This window comes from Cetorhinus maximus, chromosome 14 (assembly GCF_964194155.1).
Source record: "Cetorhinus maximus chromosome 14, sCetMax3.hap1.1, whole genome shotgun sequence".
Lineage (NCBI taxonomy): Eukaryota > Metazoa > Chordata > Chondrichthyes > Lamniformes > Cetorhinidae > Cetorhinus > Cetorhinus maximus.
In genome coordinates this window covers 73,065,144-73,086,420 of record NC_135892.1, presented here as the reverse complement: position 1 = coordinate 73,086,420, position 21,277 = coordinate 73,065,144, and the positions used below count along the sequence as shown (strand labels likewise).

At 38.3% G+C, this 21,277-nt stretch overlaps 1 protein-coding gene across 6 annotated transcripts in view; it reads left to right on the top strand.

Moving 5' to 3' along the window:
• Nucleotides 1-21,277, top strand: part of esrrga (estrogen-related receptor gamma a) — a 268,041-nt gene that overhangs the window by 175,314 nt on the left and 71,450 nt on the right. For all 6 annotated transcript variants that reach the window (XM_078557074.1, XM_078557073.1, XM_078557075.1 and 3 more), the window contains 2 exons: nt 10,893-11,305; nt 13,857-13,973. In XM_078557074.1, the coding sequence (XP_078413200.1) occupies nt 10,893-11,305; nt 13,857-13,973 (530 nt within the window). The remainder of the gene's footprint in view (nt 1-10,892; nt 11,306-13,856; nt 13,974-21,277) is intronic.

The window sequence follows — 21,277 nt, the reverse complement described above, 5'->3', positions numbered from 1 at the left end:
TCAATAAAACAGCGAAATGGAAGGCACCCCACTTTGATAATGGAAGGTTGTGAAATCAGTCATGCAGCACAAATCCTGTAATGAAAGCCCTCAGACCTATGTCAATGGACAGAGTGGAATAGCAAGAATTTATAAAAAAACTCCACACAGTTTTTTTAAAGATTTAAAGAGCAGGAGTTTTAAATTCCTCGACAGCGTGAGAGGTGCTTTTGACAGTTCCTCTTGACAGTTCTTTTTGACAGCTCTCTCAACAGTTCCAATAAGTTTATGCACTTTTAACAATCCCAAAGACACCTTGCCTCTTTGAAAGGGCACCTTACCTCTCCCAAAGGCATCCCAGGACCATATCCAAAGGGTAACCTACCTCTCCAAAAGGATACCCCACCTCTCCAAAGGACTACACAAAGTTTAGACCTGCTCCTACCAGGCCAAAACTGCACACACCATGTTTCCCACACTTGGCTAACAAAAATCAAATGCTACTGGAGACAGCTGCCGTTTTATATGGGTAGTTGCCTTGGTGAAATGCTCACGTGCAAATCCCAACCCAGGTCCATTCCCACCCCTGCGAAAATAGTAGATGCTGTGTTTGGTGGCAGGACTTCCAAATTTCAGTCCTTTCTGCCATTTTCGCAATGAAGAGTCCGTTGTTATGAAAATTCAGGCCTCAGTTTCCACTGTTTATATAACCAGTGCTATGTAATTGGAAATCTAGATCTACAACCTTAAGCATCTTTATTTTTTATTTTAATAGCATACATTTGTGTAAATCTCCAGAAAACCACTCTCAGTTAATATTTTTAATGTAGTGAAACTTCAGCTCAATCTAACATCTAGAATTAGTATCTTCCATGGGATACCAAAATTATTAGCCAGGAGTGGGTTGGGTGGGGGGGAGCATAAAATCAGGTGGGATGTCAGGGATGGCAATCCCTTTGCCTTCCTACTGCTGGCATTTTATCAGTGTTGAGGAAGCCTACCTGCCCTTAGGCCAATTGAGGCCCTTAAATGGTCAATGAAGAGTCACCCAATGGGCTCTTCCCACTGCCACTGGTATTACCAGCGGCAGGAAGATGGGGACTTCACCAGTTGGGGAGACCGCCAAGTATACCCAGGCAGCCTCCTTGCAGGCTCAGGGGTTGGGCTGTACTGGTTGGGCCCACGGAAGATCCCCAATCCACCCCCTTGCCCCACAGTGGCAAGGGCTGTGCTCATTGAAAGATCCACCCCTCCTCCACATCCCATGACTGACCCCACCCCTTCACCAGAGTCTGCCTTATTGGCCCCAGCGAGTCCCACAAACTTACTTGTACCCTGGGGCCTTCACCATGGCGGATGGCCTGGGCCTGCTGCAGTACCAGCAGTGGCAACTGCTCCTGCTGCCGCTGCTGGGACTGAAGAGCCGCCGACCATCTGGCTGGCAGGCAGTTCTTAGGGGTGGGACCTCATCCCTCAAAGGAGTGGAAACCCCGACTGCAGGCAGATTAATTGCCTGAGGATTGCCAGCCTGAGTTTCCATGTCTGATGCGGCATTGTCCCCGACTTTCTGGCCAATGGATAGGACACTGCCACCCCATAAAATCCTGGCCAATTTGGCTGGTGCTGTAATTTCAAACTGAATGGCTGTTCATGGCAACTGAACTTGAACTTTTTTTCTCTCTGTTTCATCAAGCAGTAGCACTTATTCAGTTATTTCTGTGTGGAATGAAATGCCTGAATATAAACCCTATTTATACAACACTTAGAAGTAAACCACATGGATGTAAACCATCTTGTGCTGGCATGAAAGCTACTTTCTTATTTGCACACAGACACCTACAAACACACATGTTTAAGGAGTAGATTCTTTCTCTGTTGTCCAGAAGGAAGAAAGGTTATGAAAGCATTGGTTTTAATTGTTAGTTTGTATTTAGCCTAGCTACTGTGCATCTATGCTTTTATCTTGACCAAGATTTGGCAGCGTAGAGATGGGAGTTCAAAGAGCCCCATTACGAATTTACGCTTTCAACAGGGGCCACTTCATTGAGATAAGTATCAGGAGTGGACCTTCTGAAACCGAATTAGATGGCAAGATTCTTCACAAGCCTAAATACAGCAATAGCAACATTTTGCAATGACAAAATTGATGGGACATGGAGAGAAAAACCAATTGCATATAGCTGCAAAAAAGGAATAAATTCTAATTTTGCACCAAAACCTAAGATGTTGCCCGTTGCTTCATGCACCAGTTAACAATGGGGCCCAGTTTATATTTTTAGTGATAGCACTAGGCTGAGTTGCAGCATGTAGTCTAGTACAAACATACTTGAGAGTGTCATTAGAATTAACGTTACTGCTCATGATGCTAAGACCCCAGCCATCTTGGAAGATACATGTTTTGAGACATTTTGTCAGGTTGTTTTCTACCAGTACCTTTATAAGTCTAATATTTTAATATTTGTCAGCCATGAAGATATGTGCTGTTATGAACGATGCATGAAGTTATTCACTTTGATGTAATTGCCAAACAAATTTTGCGAGAAAAAACCCTTATACATTAAACTAGCACATTTTATTTGTCAATCAAATGTATGTATAAAAAAAAATCCCAGTCTTGCCTGTGGTGCAAGGAGGAAGCTATTTCTTCCTGTGCTTTGTCACTTACATAAGGTAGGAAGTTAGAGCACCAATGCCAATTGAGTGGATCAATTAGCATTGTACTGAAACTGATGCAAAATGACATAAAATCAGGACTAGTGTTAAAGGCTGTGCATTTTATATTTTATGTATATATGTACATTATGCATTTTCATCATGGCTTACAGTGAAATACTGTTGATAAATGTACATTATGAATTACTCAGAGCTGAACTGATTCATGTTGTAAGTAATGCAGTGGTTCTGCCACTTATAGGAATGAGATTTTAGATCTTTTATGGTAAAATTTAAACAGCTTTATTTAGAAATCTTCTCAAAGCTAGTCACTGATCTAGAATTTGAGCATTGCATTTTTTTAAAGTAAATAAACAATAACTCAAATTTGCTTTTGAGGCATTTGTTCTAGCAGATGGCCTTCTTCAGATTTAAGATACTTTACAGATGGGAGTCGCAGCAGCCTGCTCTGCCACAGCTACCTCTGTAGGTTGATAGATGGGTATAAATCTCAACAATCCTTTCTTGACAACCAATTTATAGAATCTGATCTGGTTAAAGACATGTCTTTCATACTCGAGCCACAGGAAATAGGCTTTTTTTTACAGTCTTGTTATATCCCATCAGCTTCCCCTCTTAATGAAATAGGCTTTAATTACACTCTTGTTCCATCTCTCTGTGACCCCTTTAAATGTACATGTGTGAGAAGACCCCAGTATTTCCCCCCCCCTACATGAATTCATTAGGAACCCTGATGGTTCTTAGTCTGACTGACATCTTTATTACTAAATCCAAGTGTATAAAATCACCTTGTCACAGTGTCATCATAAAAAAAAGCGAAGGTGGTTACCGTGGAGTATCTGAAACGGGACCTGGGACAATCAGTGTATAAAGTCGGTTTCTTAATGGCAGTAAAATCAAATGTGCCAACAACTCCACGACTCCCTGCTGTTAGCTGACAGCATGGTGCAAGATGCTAGGGCTAAACATTCAGTTAAACAGTGATTGTGATGAAATGCCACTCTATGCTTAGCACAAAAACTGAACAGGTGTAGAGCCTGGCTTTTTTTTTTGCAGGCTGCAGGAGTATGACAGTGAAACACATCCTGTGCATTTTATTTCTGAGGTAAGTGGAGTGTAAATGAAACTCTACACTAGACTGTGCAGTAAGTTGTATGCGCATTTATTGAAATCGACTGCACAATTAGTCAATTTTAGGGAAAAACATTTTTTTTTCAAGATCTGCGAGAAAAGATCTATTTGAATTCAACGGGAATGTATTTAATGGGGAAATGCTTTTTTTTAATTAGAGGCCATTTTCCCAGACACCAACTGATTGCCAACAATCTTTGTTTAATGAGGACAACTGGATATAAGGGACAATTGCACTTTTATTAGCGTATCCCTTTAAATAGGTGTTGCCACAGGCTTGAAATCTGTGTTTTTACAGCTTTTAGCATAAGAAACAAATAGCAGAGGTTAAAGTATCATTACCAATGTAAAAGTATATTTCCTGTCTTTTTTTGCTGACATGGGGCAGAATCGTCCCAGTTTTGCACTAAGTGTGGTAGCGGGCGAGAAAAGACGTTCTACCTGCCAGCTGCAATGTCGGATTTTCACACCGTATTGCCCCCTTCCCACCTCATTAATTATGCAGCCACAGGAATAACGCTGTCTCGCTTGCAGGCGGCTGCCGATTTGCCCGTCATGCCATTACCTCGCCGCTTCCTCATGCCATGTGCGCACTTCTCAAAGCCTGCAGCCCAGGACTGCTGGATGAAGACATGGCCCCAAAAGCCAAGAAGAGTGCAGCCCCCCGATTCGGTGACGCATCCCTGGGACATCTTCTGGACACTGTGGAGGCCCGCCGCAATGCCCTCTACCTTTGCTCTGGCCGCAGAAGGCCCACCACTCCGGCTTGGGAGGCAGAGGCAGAGGTGGTCAGTGCCAACGCTGTACACAAGAGGTCGGCCATCCAGTGCAGATACATATGAACGATCTCATCTGTGCCACCAGGATAAGGCAACCATCTCATCATTCTAAACTCACACACTCAAGGCCAACACACATTCACTGGCATCTCACTCACTGCCAGCTGAAAGGACATCACCACTCACTCTCTCACACACACCCTCACATCACCATCTGGCCTCACCTCTGGAGGCTTCCTCCTCAGCCCTCACCATCATGAGATCACTTGCACAGATCAACATGTGCCCCCACACATACACTGGGACACCTTTCTTCCCCAGTACAGTCCTTGCCCTGCAGCCTCTTCTCTTGCTTGAGGTCATTTCTCCCCCTAGTCCTGCAGCCATTGAAAAGCCACCTCCGCATGATGGCTGGTCTGGTAGGTAGAGACCTGTCCATGAGCTCCCCTAAAAGTGATGTAGTGCTGCCTGCGGAGCCTGGTGCTGATGATCACGAGTCCTCCTGAAGCAAGGTAGGGAAACCAACCTTGAAGTTCCGAGTGAAGTCTAGCTCACCAGGTGCATGTCGATCCTGTACAGTTGTGAAACACACCGACGTGCCCGGTTGATCCAGCTTGGGTTGTGATTCCTGCAAGCAGGGCTTAAAATGAAATGCTAAAGTATTAAAATTAGGTTCCTGATGTGCAGCGGCGGGAAACACAGCCCACCATTGACGGGTGGAGCGGACAATTGCAAACTGGTTTCACAATGGCGTAAACCTAATTATTGGCCTCCTCGCCATATTGTTTGCTCACGCCCACCATGACACCCGCCACCAACGGGACCAGACAATTCCAGCCATGGATTTGAAGATTAAAGGCCATGTTCCTGAATAAGCCTAGTGTCATGGCAGGATTTTCTTTGAAAATGCTATTGCTGAGCATTGCTCTTATAGTCTGCCTCCTTGTGAAAGTTACTTTTCCTTTTCTTTGTGTTTAATTCTTTATCTCCCTGAGTCTTCCTTCCCTCTTATAATCTAGGCACTTTTAAGACTCAAGGTTGGTGCCAAGTCATCACTCTTTCCTGATTAACCCAGCCCTGTCCTCTACTCTGTTCAACCTTGGTTATACCACATAACTAAGAAGGTGTTCCAAAACTGGAAAAAATGCAAAGCAACCAAGCCGCTTCTGGTTTTCACTCGTGCAAGTGATAGTTGTAAATCTGAATAGTAGGTAGCTGCTTTTGAATCATCAGTGGCACTGATGAGCTTTGGTACAACATATCACAAGCTTTTTAGGGTGCAGGCATATGGAGCAACTTCATTAGTAACCGCTATTGTTGAAAGCTTTTTTATTCACATTTCGTCATGTGGTCGCGGAACTGAAGGGCGAAAAGAAAGTCTTTGAACAGTTATTTCCTTCTTTGAAATGATTTGGAAAAACTAGATAGCTAGGTTAGATTTATTTTATCTGGGCCCCTCTCTCCTCCATGCTGAGATTCTGAAATGATGCCCAAAAGGTGAAATTCTATTTTCATCAACTTCACACAAAGAAAAAAATAAGCTGAGAGATTATTGCTGTATGAAAGGGAATAAAATGGGGAATTAATGCACAGGTAAAGTGAAATTATACTGTTTCCTAACCAAAATCTTGATTTTCTTAACAGACGGTAGAGTCTTGACTTGCCCTCCACTGTTTTTTTTTAAAACAAGAAGCAAAATAAAGTTGCATTTATAAAAATGGTGACACTTATAGTTTATGTAATTGAACATGACTGCCCGCTGCAAACTGGCAGGTACAATAGATAAAGACTTGTGAACTGTACAGGTCGACCACTTGATAACTTTCCATCAACTGTAGGATGTTGCATAATTGAGATACAACAGAAATTGAATAGGTGTAATAGTTAGTGAACAGGGAAAAGAGATAAATCAGCCAAGATTCATAACATTCTATAAACAATGGTATTTTACAACAGCAAAACACTTAATTGAATTGGGTTAGTTATATTTGTTCTTGTGAGGAGGCGGAATAGAAATGTTTTAAGCAATGTTTAAATTTGTTATTCTTTTTAGTTTGCTGAGTTAAAGTTTGTGCTATGCTATCGCAAACTTTTTACACAATAATATCTTAATGTGGGTAATACTTGTTTGTCTCACTGGACTGTTTAATCAGAAGTGAAATTAGCACCATGATAGTAGTTTGGATCCAACTTTAAAATACGTTGAAAGAATTGTTCTCTCTGGCATGCTGCAGGGTTTCACAACAAATGTATACAGACTGTGTTGAGAACTAATCTTTTATTAGGGCAAAATATTTGCATAAATGAACTTGACTATTTGTTCCATTTTTAACGACATTTGGAAATAAATAAAAATTAAACTAGAAATCTAAAAATAGATTGAAGAAAGATTATTGTTGTCACAAAAATTGCATCCATTCCCAATGCACAGAATCTCCACCTGGCACAGATTGGAGGATTTTTGTTTTGTCCTTTATGCAAGATTCTTTCAGCCTGCACTTCACCCTTTTTAATTTATCCCTTTCAGACAATGTGTTCAGCTCCATTATGGAAAATGTAGTTTGCTTTATTGTAGTATTTCAATAGCCACTTTCTTGCCAGGAGAGTAAAGGACTGCAGTATGCTATTAAGAGGATTGCGTGACATTATGTCAAATTCTGATGAGTAGTTGCAGTGTGAAGCTCCTAGTTTTCCTCTTAACTCTTCTTGCTGTAATACCTGTAGTTTGCCTCTTTTAACTCTCTGAATTCCAACAAATTCTTTGCCCTTCGCAATGACGTTTATTAATAGAATTTTCTATTTTCTGCCCTTCATGGCCATAATTCACAATGTATGTATTTTTAAAATTAGGTACACAATTTAAAAGGAAAATAAGTACATTTCGAGAACAACACATTCCTTTTTGTTCCACATCCTGACCATCTGACACTCATTTCATCGGTACTCTGGATTTTAATCCTAACCTATAGAAATCTCAGATACAGCTGTAAAATGCTGTTGTTGCCAGAATAAAAAGTGCTCATTCCTCACCACTATGCCTTAATGCAATGATGATATGTTTGCTCCGACAGTTGACAAGCCATTGTATCATTTAGATTCCATAATGACACCTTGTCACACTGAAATGGTCATGTTTTCCCAAATCATACATTACAGTGTTGATTCCTGACATACTGTATCATCTAGATGTGCTTTTACCACCCCCCACACCCCCCCCCCCTTCCAAGTTGAATGCAGTTTGGTGCCATTTTCCTATTGACTGATCCATATTTTGGCACCTTGTGTAGAGAGTACAATTAGTTCAAGCAGAAAAGTGAATTACAATGTGTTCTTCAAAGCAGAAACGTTAACATTGTAGCTGGATTCTTTCACTGGAGCACAAAAGAATTACAGTGATTACTTTCAGAACCACTAATCTAAATTCAGAGAAGGTTGCTCCCTCAGTTTGCAGAATCTTTTCAGAGCAAGAAAAAAAAATTGCATTTGAATGAGGTGGAAAAGGAAATTGATTCATAAGAATGTCTTCAAATAACGTTCAGTTCAGATAAAATAACTTTCTAGTTGTGAGTTGCTACATGCCCAAAGTCTGGGTGATTCTCAGAAGAAAAGCAGTGCTTTTCAAAATCTATTGTAAGCATCACTATTTTGACAATACTTTGCACAAAGACTACATTTTTAAATGTATCTTAAAAAATAGAAAGTAATGTGTTAAAGCTAATTACTATCCTGTATCCAGGGAAGATCAGTTAGGAAACCACATGATTTTGAAAAGGTGCATTATTGTTTCGGGTTTGTGGTTTGTAAGCAGGAAATTTGTAACTGTGAAGAGGTCTGTTTATGTGTTGGGAGATCAAAAGTAGAGGCAGCTATGCCAATTTTCTATAATTTTCACAATAGAAATTATATTGATCAGTTTGAAAATACGTTCTGAATACATATAGTGTGCCACATTGTTTGTCAGGCATTGTTTACACGCAGGCATTTTTGATTTGTAAGCTTAAAAATGTTCTAACAGATTTAACAGAATTCAATAGTCTGTTATCTCGTTTAATGAGGCCATCAGTTTAACAGGTAGAGTGCCCATATTTTGATGAACCACATTGGCTTTAGATGAATGATATAAGGAAAAAGGGAGGGCTTTTTCTTTCATTCGTCTGCTTCATTATGGATGACTTGCTGCCATGGAAGGTATCATGGTCGATGTCATAGTGTTCGGCATGACCATAGGGGATCACTGAAGTGCGATGAGCTGAGTGATGCCATTTTCGCTTTTTCGTAGCCCAACAAAGAAGTAACAAAACTCACTCAAAAGAGGCAAGAATATTCAAGTCCAAACACTGACCATTACTTCAGTTAATGACTGACAGGTCAAAAGGGAAAATGCTGTATGATTTGAGATTGTAGGCTATCCTCCAAACTTAAAACTCATCAATAAACTGTTACAGTCACAATTTTTTGTTTTTATTGCTCCAAAGTTGATAAGGAACACAGAGTTCAAGCCTCTTACAGAACCTGCAGTGCAGCATATAATGGTAAAACCTTTAGAATTGTCCAGTTATCATTGAACTAAATGGGAAATCTGGAAAGTTTCAGGTGGCAGTAGATAATGTGTTACTTCTACTCATCAATGCAGTATACATGTAAACAACAAGGGACTGAGTTTATTTTTAATATTTACTTTTTAATCTCATCCTAATCTCTGTTTTCTTCCAAAACATGTTTAGAAACCATCTGAAAATGTATTCAACATAACTGGAGACATAATAGGTCTATTACCTGGAGGTAGATACATTCTCATAGCAAGTATATGCTCAAAAGGGAAACCCAGAAAGTGGAGAAAATAATTGGTACACAAATACTTAGACCTCCCCATTACTTAACAGAATGCAGTTAACTAATAGTAAAATGGAAGTAAACCTGGAAATACACTAATCATTTTTGATTAGAATGTGTCCGATCATATACCTTGCAATTAGTTAATTGCATTTGATGATTCATTTAATTCAACAGGTTATCAATTGTCTTTTTCAACCTAGTAAATAGTGTGCTATAGATTCCTCTTTGTTCATATAAAAAGGTGTTAAAGTGTCAAGCAGCTCTTTTTGTCCAGCTTTGGTGTGGTATCAGAGGGTCATTCTTTACCAGACTGCATGAGTCAAGGACCTTGCCTGCAACAAATTTTCCTTGCAGCCAGTGCTGTTAATGAGAGCAGTAATTAATTGATATCTCTCCCATCCCTTGACTACCACTCGGGGCAAAGAGTGGGGATTAAATTTTTCCCAAGTCAACATTAGAGAGAGCTGAATGTGCATTGACTTACAACAGCTCTGTGAATTCCTCTAATTTAGAGTACTTACTCTTCCACTTATTACATTGTAATTACTGCTCTCCAATACATTATGTTCACAGACTTCAGTTGGAAATTATTAGTGCACTCTCCCTCTCTCCTCTTGAAATTCCATGGCACTATTAATGTGGGATTAGAACATGCACAACTATCTATAAATTCAGTTGTCAGGTGCTGGTTTTTATTCTGGTCTGCAGTTGAATTTAAAATTAGAGGCACTAAAATTCACATTAGCAGCAAGAGCAATGGAATTCTAAAAACTATATTTAACAAAGAAAACCTTTTCTGTCAGAAAAAAGCTATTTGGGAGGTTATGATCTTATCCTTTTGTGGGTGAAGAATTGACTTCATTCCATTTTGTGCTGTCAATGCAGAATTTGATGTCACTCTGCACTGAGCACAGAGATTTGGTTGTGTTTTTCAAATGGGGGTTAATTTGTGTCAATTGAAAAATTATTGAATCAATCTTTGGGGGATTTTTGTCATTGTACTTTTTTTTGTTACAAGTTCCCTATTAGCATTTTGAGACAACTCACATTTAAATCTCAAAGTGTTAACCACAGTAATTGCTTCAAGCCTAGCTGTGCCTATTTTGTTCAGCATATCTGTATTTTTAAAATCTTGCCAGTCTTTTAGCATTAAGATAAGGGCAGGTTATATTCAGATAATACCTATTTGTAACTGTTGCGCAATGACTGTTAAAATCTATTCCCAAGGTAGAATTTGAATGAGAGAAATTATTTTGGGGAGAGAAGCAGTTTTGAGGATGATTTCTTTCCTTTTCCTCACTTCCTCTGCCCCCACCCCCACCTTTAAGTTTTGTTTACCACCTGTCTTTAGCTTTGATAAACCTCTGTCATGCCCTTATGCTGATTATGTTCGTGTAGAACAACTTGTATTGACTAACGAATGAATGATGCCTGGTCCCTTGCCTATCAGAAAGCCCCTAAAGAATGTTGTTTTTAATTCGATGCTTTTCACAGGCTTCTCTGCAGAATGTCAGCCAAGGATCGACACATTGATTCGAGCTGCTCATCATACATTAAGACAGAGCCGTCCAGCCCTGCCTCGCTGACAGATAGTATCAATCACCACAGTCCAGGTGGCTCGTCGGACGCCAGTGGGAGCTACAGCTCCACTATGAATGGACACCAGAATGGCCTGGACTCTCCCCCACTCTACACAACGACCAGCTTGGGCAGCAACGGCAGCTCCCGTAAACGGTACGACGACTGTTCGAGCACTATAGCCGAAGACTCGCAGACCAAGTGCGAGTACATGTTGAACTCCATGCCCAAAAGATTGTGTTTGGTCTGCGGTGACATAGCATCAGGATATCATTATGGTGTTGCTTCCTGTGAGGCCTGCAAAGCATTCTTCAAGCGCACTATACAAGGTAATACCTTTTTGCTATTCTACCAAATATTCGTACAAATTTTTTGTCATTAAGGTTCTGCCAAATATTCTTACAAATTTTTTGTCATTAAGGTAAAAAAATGCATTATCAGGACACACAGGAGATAAGGGTCCCGCTGTGTAGTCTTAGTTTCAATACTAATGAAACAACTTTGCTTTATTATGTTTCTAATTAGTTAACTGATGACCCCAAATTCGATGTAGTTACCAGTTGGCAAAATAACAGGGTGGTTAGTAAATTATCTGAAGAACAAGCACCTTAAAAAAATTAAACCTGGTTTAAAAGACTTTCCACAGATGATGTAGAGAGGCCAGCAATTGTACACAGCAAACAATGTCAAACTGAATATTTCCTCAGGAATGCCAGAGGTCTTTATTCCTTTATCATTCCTTTTAGTCATTTCCACTAATTTTAGCAGGAACCAGCTGTTTGTTTTCAATTGGATTCATGCAGAAGGAAAAACTTAAATATTCAAAAAATTGCTTTATCCATTCAATACCTACCCTGTATTTATGAAAAGAAACTAAGATGTTTTTAACGACAAATATTGACTGGACCTTCTGCATTGTCATTGTTCTTTAACTATTGTTTGTACATAAGGTACAGTTAGTTATTTAGGTTATAACTAAAATTTGGTGAACTTTTTGTAGTTCTTAAAAAGCACACATTACTCTCCTTTTATTTAAATGCTCAAGTTTCCACTAACTCTCGTGTATAACACTCATTTCAGATGAATAAATATTGAAATTACAATGCAAAGTCCCCCTTTTGTGGTGAAACTTGGGCAATTTTTTCTATTATTCAAGATGAAAATGAGCAGTTAATGGTGTGTATAGTAATTAATGACTAGTTAATGATGCATATAGTAATTAATGAAGGTGATGGGAGATTGAAACTTGAAAATAATTTTTGAAAGAATATTTTTTGAACCATCTTTCTCACAGGTGAGTGTCACTATTAGCCGTGATTACCTGCCCTGTTTATGCCTTCATTTGTAAGACTTCTGTAGAAGGTATTCATATAAATTACGATGAAGTAGAATAATTTTTTTTAAAGATCAGTTAGATTGAACAGGATCTCGGTTTTGAATAGTTTGTGCATAGGTAGTGTCACCTATAGAATATCAGTTCAGTACCAGTCGTGTCATATAATTCTTGTGACTTCTTTTGACATAAAGTATGATCTCTTATCTGAACTCATGGTTACACTGGAAAGGACTGGAATTTTCTATCCTTGCACAACATTCAGAGCTTTACTGAGACCTTGCAGTGCATGTGGTGGCATAATACACAATACAAAGCCATTGCAATAAAGCTCCTACTCTCCAGTAATACCTGAATCCATTTGATTACCGCATTTGTGGTAGTGCATCGCCATTTAATTTCTCAGAGTATCTACAGGCAATTAGGTTATAATGGAATCAGTATTTGGTCACTAATTTTGTCTGTTGCTCAGCAGTTCCTATCTCATACCGCATCAATGGCTACGGTGCTCAATGATACTGGCCTGTTAGATGCACAATCATTGCCCCATATGCTACATTATGCAGACCAATTGCTGTTTCCATTTATGTGGCTATGAAGACACTTTTACAGCAAGTTACAGATTGCATCTAGCCATAAATGTTTCCATAAATGGACCCCAGTAGGTTTTCCTAATTTTTAATATCCTCAATTAAGCAAATATAGATGAGAGTGAGAGAGAGCATTTTATTCTAAAATAAAAAAAATGTAAAACTTCCGGACCATATGTCAGTTTCCTGCTAGATCCTCCCTGTTCTTAAAAAAAAAATACATATTTTTTAAAAATGTTATTCCTTCTTTGTATATGTAACCAATGTTAAACATTGAGAATTCATTTTCTTTCCTGCAGGAGAGATTGCACAATTTGCATCTGCTGAATACAAGTTGAATTGTAATGTTTTCTGTTAAGCAGTTGTGTAAATGGGATGTATATGTGAATAGATTTCTTTCCCAGATCTGTTGTTTTACACGAGGTTTTGCATTGAATGAGGAGTTTTCAGTATTTAGTCTCTTAGTGTTCCACTAATCTGTTATTTAATGAGGAAGCATCGGCTCAGAGAAGGGTAGTCAATATAAATCAGTGTTTACAAAGTGTGATTAACTCTGAAATATTTCATCAGAGCTGCTGTCCCAGGTGGATGCGGTGCTAATTACAGGGAGTTGCATATGTTTCTAGGGGAATGTGATGGACCCTGAGTACTGCTAACATGTAGTATCAAGGTTACAATTACACTCACTGCCAACCTGCCTTGTCTGCACTAGCAATTTATGCACTCTGTGTGATGACCCTCCTCTCCAGAGGACAATAAACAAAATGCATTTTCATTAAGACACTAATGTATTTAACCACAGAGGACCAGAGAAGGTTGGGGAGGAGGGTATGGAGGAGGGCAAAGAGAGGGAGGAAGATTTAAGAAATCAGCAGATATCCAGCCCTGTGTTCTTAAAGTAGGATGCTCAATCAGAAATTTTCCTTGATTTATTTTTCTGTCTTTCTGTTACTGCAGGTAACATTGAGTACAGCTGCCCAGCGACAAATGAATGTGAAATCACAAAGCGTAGACGCAAGTCTTGCCAGGCCTGCCGTTTCATGAAATGCCTAAAAGTAGGCATGCTGAAAGAAGGTAAGGTGCAACATGACGTGTTTTTAATCTCCAACTGTTTCATTAAGCCTTTCCTTCTGCAGGCATTGCATTTCATATTCCTAGCACATTAAGGAAAAACTTAAATAAATATTTTGGTTTTTACAGTATAACATAAGGTACAGTATGAATAAATAAGCATATTTCATTGTGATCATTATTGTTTTAGTGATTTTTATGCAACTGAAGTGACAGAAGCATGATAAATCTTAATGTTAATAAATATATCATATGTATTGTATACAGATCTACACAGGTAAGTTAAATAAAACGCATAAGTCAGTTTTATATTTGTTGCATTTTAGCATATGCCCAGCTGATTTAGAAGTCTTACTTCATTAAAAAATTTATTTCATAATGTTCAATGTATTTAAATTGACTTATTTGGGAGTGATGTTTGATGCAGGTGATGTACCTAAAATTCAAAAGTAGAAATAATTATGATCGCAATCTACAGTGGGTTCAGTGATCTTGTCAAACTCTAGTTAATATGTCAACAGCAGAAATTTATGAAAACGGAGTATTTGACCTTTTTTTCTCCACATGTTTGTTTAAGAATCAGACTGAATAAAGAAGCTCCTAGTCAAACACTGTTCTGCCAATTACAAGGTGGCAAGTTCAAATTCCAAAGTTCTATTTCAACTTGCTTCTCAATTTCTAGCAGAGTTCACCAGACGGAAGATTACCCATGAAAATGAGACATTCAATCTTGAGCTCGTGGGGGTGGAAAGATTTTGTGGTGGGAAAGAAAAGAACTAATGCAGGCTGGATTCCCCCACCTGAATCGTATCTCTTAACCAATCATTCACAAAGCTGATTGTATTATCATAGGCATGTAGAAGCGTGACTACCACCCCCACCCCCACCCCCCAACCTTTCTAAGCATCCGAAGATGCATGATCTTGAACAGCCAACAAGTAACAGAAATATAGAAAAAAAGTGATGGGAGACGAAAAACTTTCAATAAAAAATACATTTTTAAAATGAATAGTATGTGGAAATTGGAAGGGTAATGCTCCAATGTTTTATACAGTACTGGTAAACCTGACTCCTCCAGGAGGAGCACTCACTGTACTTTGTAATTAAATGTTAATAGTAATGGCTCTTGAAAGAGAGAGAATCCCCTTTATCACCTTCTACTAGACTGCATTTTAAAACCACCACAAATCAAATCCATATGACCTACCTTTTCAAATGTGGCCATCTTTCACAGAATAAATAAATAAGAAATTGAGCTAATCCACTTCAGGTACCACATTGAACAGAAGAGATGGGTCATTTTACAACATAATTCAATTTATTAATGTATCCTGAAATGTTTAATGTCAAGAATTTGCAAAACAAAAATGTTGTGATATGCTGACACAGCTAAAGGGACACTGTCATTGTAATGTCATTGTTGTACTGATTTCTTCTCCAAGGTTCTCTCCATTCTGCCACCAAAAGTGCACTTTAAAACACCTATTACTGGTCCAGTCTCAGAAGTATATACTAAGTAAGACTAATTCCAAAACAGGGTCCTGTGAATTTTGCTTCATGGCAGCCATAGCCTTACTGCAGTCATGACAAAAACCATTTTAAGATATAATTTTCTGTTGATTTTATATACGCTTCTTTTCAACATGTTGAAAATATGATGTTAAATGCTGGTAACTTGCATTCATCAAATCTTTGCAACCACCCACCACCCCCCAATCCCCCACTAACCAACTTCCTTTTATTTTACCCACCTCTGAATAAAAATATGTAATCAGGCAATATAATTGGGTGCTTCTCACTTGCACATATGGTACCAGTATTGTACCAACAAGTGTGGAATTATTCCAGTGGCATTGTCTTCCGAACTGTAATTATTCTAATGCAATATGTTCAATACATAATGTAGTATATCCTTTTCTTCCAAAATAAAACTCTACAGTAGTGGAATCAGTAGCTTCTGTTCTCACACAAATATAGTACAGTAATGCCTTTGGTAGCTACTGTTTCTTCACATCTGCCAAGATATACCTCTGCCCTCACAGCAGCATCCATTATGCAGGCCTGTTTTAAATGTTTTAACATTTGCTTATGTGCAAGAGTTTAGATGACAGCTCAGTAATTGATAAGGGAAGTTAGAGACAGGCCTGACGGATGTTGTGCTGGTTTTGATATGGCATCTTTCCCCATGAGCCTTCAGACAAATAGCAGCCTTTTGTTCTACTCCCAGCCACCCATATACACATATATCAATATGGCACTCCCATTTGTTGTGATGTGGTTGAATTTGATATTGGGGTCCTTCCTTACACTTGAATTACTGCTTCAAATAAGCAATTAGAGTGTCTACAATGGAAACCTTGAAAACTCTGTAGTCTAATGAAGCACAAATTTGGATGCAGAACATGAAAGTATTTGAAGTTGGTGTTGCCCTCTGGGGAGATGATTGCCATTTGGGAGCAATCATACAGCTAGGCTACTCCTCCTATTTTTTTTCTTTTTCCCCCTCATGTGAACTGTTTTTAGATTTAGTTTTGTTTTACAGCAACATGGAAGAGAATCTGCATCATTTTGTCATATTGATGCCAGCACCTGTGTTTCAATGGCTGCTAGTTCATTTGCCAGTGTTTGAATCTGTTATTTGATTGAAGAACTGTTCTGTTCCTTTAATATTCATCTACAGTTTCTTCCTCACCCCATCTGCTAGTGGAGAGTAGTTGTGGATTAGCTCGTCTGCAGGTACAGGTTTCACAAGAGGTAACTACAGCCTGGCTGCCAAAGCAAGCCCACTGAGAGCAGCTGTCTAGCCTCCCCCTTTTGCACTTTACCCTCCGTGGGCCCTCCGAATCTTCCTGGCTGGAGGCATAAATCATCGTCTTGTCACTAGCTCTTGGTTTTTGTATTATGCAATGCCTAAATTCATATGGAGCTGTTGGAACATAAAGATAGATTATGGCTAACTTAAAAAGGTTTCTTCTCATGCATTTTAACAATATTACTTTTTGTTTTGCAGTAAAACCTCCAGTAAGGTACAGTATTAGAATTACTGAAGCTAATTGAGGCAATATGTATTAATTTACTAATTTGTAATTATCACCTATTAATACACTATTGTAATTCCAGACCATATTATTCAATGGTTGTTAATATAACTGTCTGCCCAAATAGTTATTTGGTACAGGTTATATTTTGAGAGAATTGATAGACTTCAGACATTTTAATGGGGATCTTCCACCCATCCACCTGACAGAAAGCGAATGAGCAACAGTTAAAATCATTTAGCTAGGTGACCTACCCGTCGGCATTCTGCGCCATTCACACTGTCCTATTTTAACCTGCTCTTCTGATCAGGTAGCAAAAACACTCACCCGAAACTTCTATTAATATGTAGATCAGACTTCGATTATGTCATCGGGTCCCAATTGCAATTTTAACTCTAACCGGAGTGGGGAAGCAGTTATGGCTTGCCCGTCAGATGAAAACAGCAGGAAGAGGATCCAGAGTCAAAATAAGTCCACTTTTTTAAACTTCCATTGCAGGCCCAGGAGCAGCAGGAGCTGCCCTGGCTTCCCTCCCATGGGAGTGTTCTTAAACCCCTTCCCAACAAGTTACCTTGTTGCTGGTGAACTCGACACCCCAATTTTCACTCCCGTTCATCGGTCAGTTGCTGTTTGCCACCTATTTAAAATGGACAGCTGACCGATGACATGTAGATTTGGCCTAGGAATTAAAATCTCACAGGCCTCACACTGGTGGGGTTTGGCATTTACCTGACACTCCACCCATCCAATTCCACTCTTGGCTAAATCAGGGCTCTTGTGTCTGTGATCATGGAAAGGCTAGGTCTGAGTTTTGGAGCATATTTTATGCTCCAATCATTTGGAGCATGATGTTACTTACATTAGTGAAGCAGAGCAGTAATGATGCTTTATTTGAAAATGCAGCTAATGTATTCGCCCATGTAACATACTTTAAAGAATGAATGCCACTCTCAGTTGAGCTTATTGTAAACTATACATCTATATTTGATTACTTTTTCATTGTGCTACTGCATTACCAAACATGGCACAATCTCCATTTCACTAAAATGACATTCCGAGCTATACTTTAGAAATTTCTATGAAGCAGAGACCCTAAAATCTCATTTTAATTTAAAAAGGCACCAGCCATGAATAGCTTCTGACTAAACCAATTTGTGTAGTAAAATACATCAAGGTATTCCAATTACAAACTGATGAAGAAGTAACTGATGTAATATTTCCGGTCAACCTTTACTTCATCTTTTAGGATCTCTTTTCTAAAATGTTGAAGCTGACTCACATATGTAGGTTCATTGTCATTCACTTATGTGTACATCTATTTTTTGTTCTCATTAATTATATTGGAAAGCATATTTGCCTTTATGGAACTCCAAAATCAAAATGTAAATAAGTATTTAATAAGAGAATTTTTTAGTTCTCATTCTTTGACATTTACTTGTTAATTTGACAGAAGCTTCCAGCAATAACAAGCTATGGCTTTTTGCATTTCTGGTAGATAAAAGCAAAAGGGAGGGGAAAAAACAACAAATGCTACCACATACTTTATCATATTGGACAAAAGGAAGATTTTTTTTTACCATTCCAAAGTTGTAAAGTAAGTCCCCATAGATTTTCTATTGATCAGGTAAGCATTTCCTGAACATGTTGTACTGTCAGGAGCTAATGGTGATTTTTGTCAAGTGTTGCCTTCTGGGAGCTTGAATACAATTAAGGGGTAAGTGTTGGTGAATATTTTCGTACCCTTTGGAGGGTCTCCAGGGAGGAACTAGCGAGGGACACGAGTCATTTCCAGCTGCACACCATACTCTCCACAAGTAGTATTTAAAGCAATGCTGCTTCTGACTGGCTGCCTTCCAAAATAACTTCCTCATTTGAATTCAAAAACGGAAAATTAATCCCCTCATGATATTTCCCTGCCGAAAGATATTTTTATATTTTGTGTCAAATGTGAAGTAAGTTGATTATATCCTTGGAACACTTGTCTTTTGTAAGAGCGCAAGGTTGGAACTATTCCCTTGAATGCCTTATTTTATTGAAATAGATCGATTGTTTTAAAGTTCTTAAATTTCCTAAACAAACCTTTTTCAGAAAAATCATTTTATTCATCCAAATTTGCAGGTATTTAGGTTCAAGATTTAGGAATCCTATTGTTGGTTAACAACCAAAGTAGCCCAACCAGTGTATTTTGCCATCCAGTTAATATCAATGCTAGCTTTCTTGACCACAAGGTTTTTTTTTGGTTTACTAACACTTAAAAAGTCACCTATATTGTAGAGATGAAGATTGAATGGAATACTATGGCAGCTATATTTTTAAGTGAACTTTGTAATTGCCGTAGCCAGCATGCATTCACCAGATTATAAAACAGTTCATTAGATTCCGAATATATCTTAGCGACAGATGGACAGAGCGTTCTTCGATTCCACCCTGTTTGCTTACATTTATGTAGATTGTCGCTTCTGGTTCATGAACCCATGACAAACAGAAGCAAAACAGCATTGTAAATAAAGCTCAGAATTATATTTGTATTGATTCCCTGGTAATCTTAAAAGATTGTTCATCCCATTCCTGTAAGTATTTTCATTATTTTTAACAACTGGTGGCATTTATATTTGTTTAGAAGTGTAGAGTTTATTTTTTCAGAATCTGTTGTGGTTTGATTTTGATAATTTCCAAAGAGACAGGACTTTTACTTTCAGAAGCAGGTTAGCCAACAACAGTCTAAAACTTTAAAAATAGTGCTTTATGATTAACTTTAAACTGACAAAGTGATGAATTGGACTGGATTTTTATCAACATATTTAAAGTGTATGGATACGAGTTTTGGATATCCAAATTATAATTGCAGTTTTTATATTGCTGATGGATTGTTCCTCCAGCATTTTTACCATTTTAAGAAACCAACCACTTTAAGAATATTTAATTTACAATGCTAAAATAAATTTGAGAAGCATTGAAGGCAAGTCCCAAATAGCTTTAAAATTCTCAATTTACATCTGTATTAATCAAACTCACTTTATCCTTCAATTCTTTATAATTCTAATTTTTTCAACAAATTCAGTTAAAGGAACTGCAAATATTGAATTAATGAATTCAGTTTGATCTTCAATTACATAGACACTTGTTTCTTGAAATAGTCAAATCCAGATGTGTGGCATAGGCAGCTATATGAACTGATATTTACTGTAGCAAGCATAGTAATTATACAATATTATGCAATGTTTTAAAGTCCATTATATAAGCTAGGAAGTGTTTAAAGGTATAAATATTGCCCCAGAATTAAGCCATCTTTAACTGCAATGCAAGACATCACAAATCTTACGCCTTTACAGTCAGCTGTTTAATTTTTTGTGTTTTGAACAGTGCCCTTTATATACACAAGCACAGTGCACACATGCACACTTTGAATATTGAAGCCACTCAGAAAGCCTTAACTGATTTGTGAAAGGAAAGCAATCATATCACTGCCTAAAATATTCACACAAGTCCCATAAGCTGTTTAAATGTCTAATTTGGGCTATATTTGGGAGTTGCTAAAGTATGGAGATAAGATTAATCGTACACAACCAAGTGAAGCTATGGCTAAGACCCCTGATTCTGCATTCCGAGTGTCAAAATGTTGTCACAAGACACAAATGGAATGTGGCGATCTCAGATTGGTAATCTTAACATTGGCTCTGGTTAAACACAGTGTATGATAGTTTGATGTCAATACTCTAATTACCTCTGAATAAATTGTTCATTAAAAAGGAAATAGCTGTTTTGACTTGTATTGCACTAATGCCAACTATTCAGACAGAATTTTCTTTTAAGATAATGGAATATTTTCCTACACATATACATTTGTTTATAATTCCAAATGCGAAGAAAATATTCTCGAGAATTGTATAGAGACCAACTGTTCCTTACATTGTTTGTTATTACACACAGTTCTACACAGTATCAATCACAACATACCCCACATAGTTTCTCAAGTAACCTTTTAAGAAGCTAGGATTAGTAAGTGTAACAGTGAGAAAGCTGAAGAGCAGACAAATGGGTCATGAGTTAATACGATTTTGATGGCTGCAGGAAAATGCGATACTTTATTGCTTCATACAATAGCTTGTTAGTGCAACATAGTCTTCCTTTCCTCTTAAAGCATTAACAACTGCAAATGCCTGCAATGCACTCTTGACATCAGCCTGACCGTAAGTCTCATGGCATGCTCACCAGGGATGAGTAGTAGTTGTTGGCATAGCAAACTGTGTTTGTGACCTCTTAGCACTC